Below are 9944 nucleotides of genomic sequence, written 5' to 3' on the forward strand. Positions count from 1 at the left end.
ATGGGCAAGAGTGCAGTTTCACATGTATGTGTAAATCCTATTTGGTTACCAGTTATTACATTTCTTTATTAACAGTTTTGATATATAGGAAAGCAAATTTTGTTGCGTTTTGTCCAAATGTCTTACATTAAATAGTGCTTCTGTATGTTTTGCACACCTACAGACAATCTGTGGAGCAAAGATTTTTATTCTTGTTTTTTTTTTTTTTTTTTTTTTTGTGTGTTTTTGATGCCCATTTCTTGTGGTGGTTGTTGTTTAGTTTGTTTTTAGTTTTAAATAATTATCCACACAAACATTTTTGCAGTTGGTCATCATATCATGTATATATATATATTTTTTTTCTTTCCAGTCCTTTTTTCTTCCCATTTGACACCCGGCAAATGTTGTTTTACGTGACCGCGTTTGACAGAGACCGGGCAATGCAGAGGCTGCTGGACACAAATCCAGAGATCAACCAGTCAGATTCTCAGGACAGCAGAGTGGCCCCCAGGCTGGACAGGAAAAAAGTGAGATTGGGCGAGGGGAACATCATTGCAGGTTTTAGAATAGCTAATGAAGCGTTTGGTTAATGTTAGCACTTCTGGCTGAACGCTAGGTTCACGGTTGCTTTGTTTTATTCTAGCGCACTGTGAATAGAGATGAGCTTCTGAAACAGGCAGAATCTGTAATGCAGGATCTGGGAAGCTCTCGAGCCATGTTGGAGATTCAGTATGAGAATGAAGTAAGTCCTGTAACCATATAGTTCTGTTTTTCTACTCTGTATAGGTGGTGGGAAGTCCATACAGTGCTTTCAAATAATTGGTTCCTTCTCCTCGTTTGAGAATTCTTCATTCAGTATGTACTTTTCTTTAGGTTGGGACTGGGTTGGGACCCACTTTGGAGTTTTATGCACTTGTATCTCAGGAATTACAAAGAGCTGACCTCGGACTTTGGAGAGGCGAAGAGATGACTCTCGTCCATCCTAAAGGTAAGCACATCTTTTAACTGAGCGGAATGCCTGTGCAACTTTCCAGTGCCAATTAAGGTCTAGATCACCTGACCTAGAACAAGCCACTAGTTTCCTGTTTAGAAACGACTGTAAAACCAGTCAGCACCACTTATGTATTGTACTGCTTAGAACAAGTTGTGTGTCCATGGTATCTCTCCCAGAACTAGATGCACCAAGCTTTAAGAAGTGATCAATTGGAGAGTGATAAACAACCAGCTCCTTACTGCCATTTTTTTAAATCAAGCCGGTAATATGTCAGTTATAAGCTGATTGGTTGTTTATCACTCTCCACTTGATCACTTTTTGAAGCCTTGCATCTGGCCTCCAGTGTTTCTGAAAATAAACCAATTGTCCTACTACTTCCAGGGAGTCAAGAAGGGACAAAGTACATTCATAACCTACAGGGACTGTTTGCTCTTCCCTTCGGTCGAACGGCTAAGCCAGCACATATCGCCAAGGTCAAAATGAAGTTTCGATTTCTTGGCAAACTAATGGCTAAAGCCATCATGGATTTCAGATTGGTGAGTGCACACTGCACAATTGCAGCAATACCATATTTTGTTTGTGGTCATTGTTCATACTCATAGTTACCGTATTCAGCCCTTTTCCCTGAAATCTAGAAGTTTGTGTACATTCCTACTGTTATTACTTGTGAGTATTGTATTTTGTGCGTTTTGTAATTCAAGGAAAACCGATCCAGAATAGAATACACTCTTCTAAGATAGATTTTTACATAATGCTGACTTTTTGTTTTCTTAACTCATGAATGTACAGTACATGAGGTGATGGGAAAGTGGGTCTGTGTCAGAGTGTAGGGCCAGATGATCTGGACACAGTTCGTTTATTTTTAGGCATATTGGTACATCTAATCCAAATTCAAGCAGCATTAGGCATTATGGAGAACTTTCAGCGGCGATGGGGGTCCGGCTGATCCGCTGTGCAGCCAATGGTATTAGTGCAAATTCTAAACCTGCTTCTCTATTTATCTCCTACTGCTGATATTTGAGTGCGTTCTCCTCAAATGAGGCTGGGCACTTTATCTCAAGCATATCCAAACTATGGCCCTCCAGCTGTTGTGAAACTAAAAGTTCCATCATGCCTTGCCACAGTTTAGCTATTAGGGAATGCTAAAACTATGGCAAGGCATGCTGGGATGTGTAGTTTCACAACAGATGGAGGGCCACAGTTTGCCTGCTTTTAATTTGTCACACTTGGGGTAATTCGTTTACATAGTACACAATTTAAGCTTACCAAAAAAATGATCATTTTTCCATGGATTAGTACACAAACGCTTGGGCTGATGAGTTGGGAGCAAAGTGAACAAGCAAGTTACTTTCTGTCTGGAATAAACCATGTTGCAAGGTGTGCAAATACATTTATTCATAGCTGTGTAAGTATGGTGTGCATCAAGGAAAACCCTTTTCTTTGCTACTTGTGCACAAGGCTCTGACCAGTTCTCCTTTAGTGATGGCAAGTAGAATTGGGCAATGCGCAATTAGATGATTCAGGAAACACTTACGGAAAGCAATATGGTCTCACCAAGACCAAAGAAGATTACATACAGAAAAACAAGTTGCTTTACCAATAAGGCACCTTGATCAAACTATGTTTACCAGACTATACTAAAGAAACTAGTTGATATACTCTTACAGTATTGTTGTCAAGAGTCCCAAAACAGCAGTTGGTTTAGAAGATGATATGCATCCAAATTTTCATGTATGGAAGACCACCTGATTTTGGTTTTCAGTTGATGAAGGAAGAACAGAAAAAAATCGCTGGTGCATTACCTTTTTATACATGAAACAATGTATTCACAAATGCACTCACAACTGATATAAAAACATAAGCCTATCTACCACAAGGTGGTATAGGAGAATGTCCAATATCCTGGCTGGTTTCAAATGGCAAGTAACCACGCAGGGGGAGGTCAGTTCCAAGGTTTCCCAGGTAAGTCATTTCACAACAGGTAAGTAGCCACCGATCGCCAGTTCAAATTCATGGGTAGATTTATTACGCTCCGTGAAGTGATAAAGTGTCTGGTTTTTATCACAGGCCAATCGGCTCCTTCCTGTCATTTTTCAAACCAAGCCTGTAACTTCACAGTTAGGAGCTGATTGGCTGGTGATAAAAAAACAGACACTTTACCGAGCTTAATAAATCTGCCCCACAGTGTCTTAATGCTTTTCGAACCATTGTTGGTTCATCAGGAGTGATTAGGTTCTCCTTTAGATAATAAGCAGTTGAAATGCAGGAAATGGCAGGTTAGTACCAGTTGTTGAGCAGAGAGAAAGTACCAGCCAATAGACTCATAACTGGCATTTTTTCAAACACAGCCTGTAACATGGCAATTAGTAGCTGGTTTGTCTGATAATTTATTGCTCTCCGAAGGTTTTATAAATCTACCCCTATGTATATATTAAAAAAACTGACCGGTCCTGGGCTGTAAGTTGTTGATGACTTCTATGCTAATGTGATGGTTTCCATAGGTGGATATTCCTCTTGGCCTCCCATTCTACAAGTGGATGTTACGGCAAGAAACCTCTCTGGCCTCTCATGATTTGGTCAATATTGACCCAGTTGTGGCCAAGTCTGTGTACCACCTGGAAGACATTGTGAGGCAGAAAAAGAGACTGGAACAGGATAAGGCACAGGTAATGAATTACTACCTATGAGATTGTGTATCATGGCTTCCTAATGCTAGTTATAGGCTGCTGGTGAGAACAGCATGTTTGTAGTAAGGTAAGATGCTTCCTAGTCTGTATTAAAGTTCAGAGGAGAAATATCCCAACGCTGTCGGAAAGTACAGGATGGTCATGTAGAACTATACCTGACAAATTGTTGGACTATATTATATCTTTTAGATTTTTTCCTGTGCGACTAGTTACCAAATCCCTGTTTTCTATATTATATCTTGTCAACATCAGGATGGTTTTGTTCTTGTGTCATTGCTCTTGCAGCTCACATTAACTGACCTAACACACACAACTCCGTATTGGAAACATACATACAGAATAGCCAATATAACATTTTCTATGTGTTGTATGATGTGTTCTGTTCGGTCAGCATTCATGTATACTATGCTCCTAAATGAATGAGTAGCCTGGCAGGGACATGCTGTCTGCTTCCCTTACATTGGCTTTGTATGGTCGCTTGAGCTCAGTGATAATTACTTAAGCATTTGTTATGCAACATGGGAAGCACACCTGTTTTTCTAGAAAATCTTTTTAACCATTGTTTGTGCTACTAACCATATAGTCGGCATTAGGCTTTGACTTTTTGTGTTCTATGGGTTTTCAGACCTGCATAGCAGGCAAACATTCTGTTATTTTATGTCGCTGAATCGTACACCTTTCACATAGCTGAACTGTTCCGACACCGCGCTTTCACATTAAACCCTTATAACCCGGGTCCAATTGCCGGGTTGGTCGACCCAGGTTATAAGTAGGGTTACCAACCCAGGCAGCAAGAAATTGTGTCTGTGGAGATATTCAACCTCGAGCAATATGTACTTCAGGAGAACAAAGACCTAAAGTTATAAATAACAGTTTAAAAGAATCAGAGAAGCTTAGGCCAAAAATACAGATACAGGAGTCAACAAGGAGAATCGCAATCCCAGTCTAATGTTATGACATTTTAGCTTTAGTGTTTAGGATGTTTTAGGTGTAATGATGTAATGGGTTTGTAAAATGATCTACCACTAGATGGCGCATGTGTCCCTGTCATTAAATATTGCATACAGCTGTTCAGTACAAATTCTTACAAAATATGATTTTTATCCTAATTCCTTTTTGATAATGCACAAATTTGTGTGTGTGTGTGTGTGTGTGTGTGTGTGACTACAGAGGGCAGTTTACACTTCTCCCCTGTGCTGTTTTCTTATGTGTACATTTGTTCACAGACCAAAGAGTCTCTGCAATTTGCACTTGAAAGTCTGAATATGAGTGGGTGCTCTATAGATGATCTGGGCCTGGACTTCACATTGCCAGGATTTCCCAATATTGAACTGAAGAAGGGGGGGAAAGACCTACCAGTCACCATTCACAATCTGGATGAGTATGTACGGGTAAGTGTTTAAAGAAAGTTGTGGTAAGATTACAGTGTCTGCTTGGAGCTGGTTCAGTCAATCCGAAGATGAATAGATCCAAATATTGTCTAGTTATAAAAGGAAGGTGAGGAAACCTAGGAAAGCTGCTGTCTCCTGCTCTAGAGTCTTCTCAAACATAGCGGGGCATTGCCACTTGGTAAAGATTGAGCTTTCATGTTGGGAAATAGTGGCATTTCTCAAATGAATCCAGGCAGAAAGATATGGCATCTGTTGAGCCATTCAACCTTAACAAGAAGATCAAAGTCATAAAGTTTAAAGAATCTGAGAAGCTTAGGCCAAAAATAGAGATATTGGAGTCAAAAAAAGGGGGGGCACACAAGGATCCCAGTCTCCCAGCACATCGTACCACTGCAAACCAAAACTCCACATGTAGCTAAGACCAGGACATATGTAAGGAATTTGGTATTTTATGCAGGAGGTAAATGCATTCCTCCAAGACACAGTAGGAAAGACTCTTTTCACTGCTTCATTCATCTCCCTTTACGGCTGTTGCTAAGCCTGCTCCAAGTTCCAGAAGTGAGCCAGTGGAGAAGTTGCCAGAAATCTTAGAAGTGTGTTTTTATTTGTTTATTTGCAGCTTGTAATTTATTGGGCACTGAATGAAGGCGTTTCCAGGCAATTTGACTCCTTCAGAGATGGCTTTGAATCGGTCTTCCCACTTAATCACCTACAGTATTTTTACCCAGAGGAGGTTTGTAATTCCTTCAAACTTTTCATTCTTTTAAATATGTACATATGCATGTGATTGTAGGGGGGGGTTTCATGTTCTGCAAGTAAAATATAGGTGGTTTCCGCGATCTAGCAACCTTATACTCGTTTTAAAGTGAATGATCTATTTTTAAATCCTAGGTTGTTTTTTTTTTGGTTGGGGGTTTTCAATTTGCTTTCCATAAATTGATCAAAGTGTATCCTAGTAACTTGGGTCTGATATGCAACTATTCGTGACCTTGTACCAGAGGCTTGTAATATAAAGAAATGTCACTGATCTCTTTTTTCCCCTGTCCAGCTGGATCAACTCCTGTGTGGTAGTAAGGCGGATCCTTGGGATGTAAAAACACTGATGGAGTGCTGTAGGCCAGACCATGGTTATACCCATGACAGGTCAGTAGTATTGCCCAACTGGTGGCATGTCTTATCAACTGATTCCAGTCTTGTGTATTAGGTACACGGCTGTGTGGTAAACTGTTTTGTCCTCTCTTGCAGTCGAGCTGTGAAATCCCTCTTTGAAATCCTCAGCAGTTTCGACAACGAACAGCAGAGACTATTCCTCCAGTTTGTCACAGGGAGCCCAAGACTACCTGTTGGAGGTGAGCGCTACCTTTCATCTTTTTGGGCCACCAATAGTGGAAACTGGAGACCCCATGAGTCTAGCAGTAGAAGAGCTTGTTGCACGATACTTTCTCCTTTAAAATGTTTACTTTATTTAATTTGCATATATTTAGTTTCATTAATGTTGCAAGTCCGACATTACCCAAGTTTTAAGCTATTCAATTAGCGCTTTTGCACTATAAGTCTTTTTATTTTATGCCACATGGCTGTGTGCACTTAAATTGAAGAAAACCTTGGCTGGACTGAATACACCTACTGTATACTTCAGGAGGAGGATATTCTGTTCAATGTGAATATTGGATTTGGTGTTACCTAGGTAACTAATCGGGCATTAGCAAGGGGTGAGTAGTCAAGCAGCTGCTAAAAGGGAGGGAGTAGATCCCTGTAAGGACAAAGAAACAAAGAAAATAGTAGCGCTAGAACACCAAGGAAGAACTAAAGATAGACATATATTTCTCATAAAAATGCATTTTGCACAATAAACCTGACAATCATAATAGTAATCACTTGTGTTCAGAAGTATGGATCTGTTTGATACTGCCAATAGATTTAGGGTCCACAAATAAATAGTGGCAATCCCATATCGGAGTATGTATTTCCCTTGTTGGTTTTGTAGAGTTACCACATGCTTGGCCACTGAAGGAATTGATCCAAATTGGAATGCATTGTAGCAGTATCCTCAATAGTAGTGTGGAAGAGGGGTGCAGTTCCCTGATGTAAATGCAGGTGTGGGAAAGTCCCAAAAGGTGTGCGTCTAGTCCGGAACCAGTAGCAGCAGAAGTGATGGACTAACTGAGGTGGTGCAGTATTTGGGCTCTGTTGCTAATGCGTTTTTACTGCATTGATGCCATTATGGAGTCAATGCAGTAAAACATGTTAGAATCTGAGAGCCCGAATGTTGCACCACCTCAGCACGTCTAGCAGTTCCATTGCTATTGTATCCCTCTTTCACACCTCTACTATTGGGAGACACTACTGGGGGGCTGGTATGCACTGGAAGTGAATATAGGTGATAGCATGGTGTGAGATCTGTATCAGGCAGCCAGGAACACTACTGGGGGCAGGTATGCTGCAGTGGAAGTGAATATAGCTGGTAGCATGGTGTGAGATCTGTATCAGGCAGCCAGGGACACTACTGGGGACAGGTATGCTGCCGTGGAAGTGAATATAGCTAGTAGCATGGTGTGAGATCTGTATCAGGCAGCCAGGGACACTACTGGGGGCAGGTATGCTGCAGTGGAAGTGAATATAGCTAGTAGCATGGTGTAAGATCTGTATCAGGCAGCCAGGGACACTACTGGGGGCAGGTATGCTGCAGTGGAAGTGAATATAGCTGGTAGCATGGTGTGAGTTCTGTATCAGGCAGCCAGGGACACTACTGGGGGCAGGTATGCTGCAGTGGAAGTGAATATAGGTGATAGCATGGTGTGAGATCTGTATCAGGCAGCCAGGGACACTACTGGGGGCAGGTATGCTGCACTGGAAGTGAATATAGGTGATAGCATGGTGTGAGATCTGTATCAGGCAGCCAGGGACACTACTGGGGGCAGGTATGCTGCAGTGGAAGTGAATATAGCTGGTAGCATGGTGTGAGATCTGTATCAGGCAGCCAGACACTACTGAGGGCAGGGAAGTGAATGCTGGTAATTTTGACAATTGGAAATGATGATGGATTTAGAGAAAATATAGATATTGCATGATCACAAAAAGCAATTACTTACTTTTACCCATTTCTTTAATGTAGGCTTCCGAAGCCTGAATCCTCCGCTCACCATCGTCCGCAAGACTTTTGAATCTACCGAAAACCCGGACGATTTCTTGCCCTCCGTTATGACCTGCGTCAACTACCTTAAACTGCCAGACTATTCTAGTATTGAGATTATGCGTGAGAAACTGTTAATTGCTGCCCGCGAAGGACAACAGTCATTCCACCTTTCCTGATCCCATGGAATTTACCACAGAAGCCCATTTAAGAGGATAACAGATCATGATTTCTTTTCTAAGTGTATCACCAGAGTCAAGGCGACAAACTCCGCGTTATCGTAGTGGGAAAAAAAACTGATGCAGATTATTCCAAACACACACACACACACAAAAAAAATTTACAAAAAAAAAGTCTAGATCCATGGAGAACACAAACTGATCAGGCTTGAAAGATTTGTGACCTAAGTTTTTTTTTGTTTAGTATTTTATTTTTTTGGTTAAATTTATCCTTTATTTGAAGAGTGAAGTTTTTAAATTGCTTTGCTGTGTGACTTTAAAAGAGGAGGGATATTAAAATTAGTCTATTTAAAAAGAAGAAAAAAAAACAGGAAAGGGATGTTTTTGAAGCTGGAAAAAAAATATTGATGTGCAGTTTAAAAATCCCAGTTTGTGTGTATCCATAAAGTTAAATATACAAGTCACCAAAGTCCACCAACTTGTACCCATCCGAAATCAAAACGCAAAGCCTGTTCTATTGAAAAACCCAGCTATGCCGTTAAGTGTGTTTTTTCTCACTTGACACATCCTCCCCCGATTTACATGTTATGTGCAATTTAGTTTCCTGCGTGTGCAGATTAATAAAAAGAAGTCTCATTGTTAGTTTTCCTTAAAGCAGCCTCTGCCTCTGAACATAGTGAGAGATCTGAGGGGGGGAGGGGGGAGAGATTTTGTGGCGCGTTTCAGAAGTGCATGGCGCTGCTGGACTAAAGGCAGCAGACAACTGATGGTTTGTAACAGCCTTTTTACAGGATACTTTAAAACTGTTTACACAGTATATAAAGAACTGAGTGGTGTTTTTTTTTTCTTTTGATTTGTTTCAAATGTAAAACTTTAAAAAAAATAAAAAAAATAATAAAAAAAACATTGGCTGGTCTGTATTTATACTAATACAGCCATAGCATTTCAATTTAATGTATATTTTAAAGAAAAAAACTATAAAAAAAAAAATACGATGCCCTGTTTAATTCTTTTCTCTTCAGATTATTATTATATATTTTTTTTTAATGTTTTTTTTTTCTGGTTCTAGTTTGGGGAAAGGGGGGTTGGAAATGTTTTGACACAAATGAAAGCAAATGTTCTCAATGTCCTGTTCTATGTGCTGATTACTCAGATCTGCAATAATCTACTTAATCAGGTTCATGTTTTTACCTGAATATAAATAAAACCGAAAAAAAAAGTTTTGCTTCACGTTTTTAGTATTTTTGTTTTTCTTTTGTTTGCAAAGCCTTATGCATATCCCTTTTTAAGTTGACTGTACCGTATAAATTAGTCATAAAATGGGGATTTTACAATTCCATAATAGTATTAAGCCTGATTGTAGTGCTTTTGGACTGTATCCTTTTGTACTGAGTAGACTAAACAGTGGCCAATGCATCAGTAGCGACTGACAAGTTGATTTGCAGACACCTGGAAAGTAGATTGTGGCGGACCTTCAGCAGCAGCCAATAAGAATCTGGCTGATTTCTAATTGGCTAACAGCTGTCAGATGTGACAGCAACAGCCAGTAAGAATCTTCTTTGCCTGCTGTGACACTGCAAG

The 9944-nt window shown here is 40.2% G+C and overlaps 1 protein-coding gene across 8 annotated transcripts in view; it reads left to right on the forward strand.

Annotated features, from left to right (window-relative positions):
• Positions 1-8510, forward strand: part of TRIP12 (thyroid hormone receptor interactor 12) — a 94808-nt gene extending 86298 nt beyond the window's left edge. For all 8 annotated transcript variants that reach the window (XM_083178327.1, XM_083178330.1, XM_083178329.1 and 5 more), the window contains 10 exons: positions 350-506; positions 623-721; positions 853-967; positions 1355-1509; positions 3475-3639; positions 4887-5051; positions 5671-5784; positions 6100-6194; positions 6297-6400; positions 8167-8510. In XM_083178327.1, coding sequence (XP_083034453.1) covers positions 350-506; positions 623-721; positions 853-967; positions 1355-1509; positions 3475-3639; positions 4887-5051; positions 5671-5784; positions 6100-6194; positions 6297-6400; positions 8167-8363 — 1366 coding nt within the window. In that variant the 3' untranslated portion in view covers positions 8364-8510. The remainder of the gene's footprint in view (positions 1-349; positions 507-622; positions 722-852; positions 968-1354; positions 1510-3474; positions 3640-4886; positions 5052-5670; positions 5785-6099; positions 6195-6296; positions 6401-8166) is intronic.
• The last annotated feature ends 1434 nt before the right edge of the window (positions 8511-9944 follow it).

Source organism: Crinia signifera, chromosome 3 (assembly GCF_055691185.1).
Source record: "Crinia signifera chromosome 3, ASM5569118v1, whole genome shotgun sequence".
Lineage (NCBI taxonomy): Eukaryota > Metazoa > Chordata > Amphibia > Anura > Myobatrachidae > Crinia > Crinia signifera.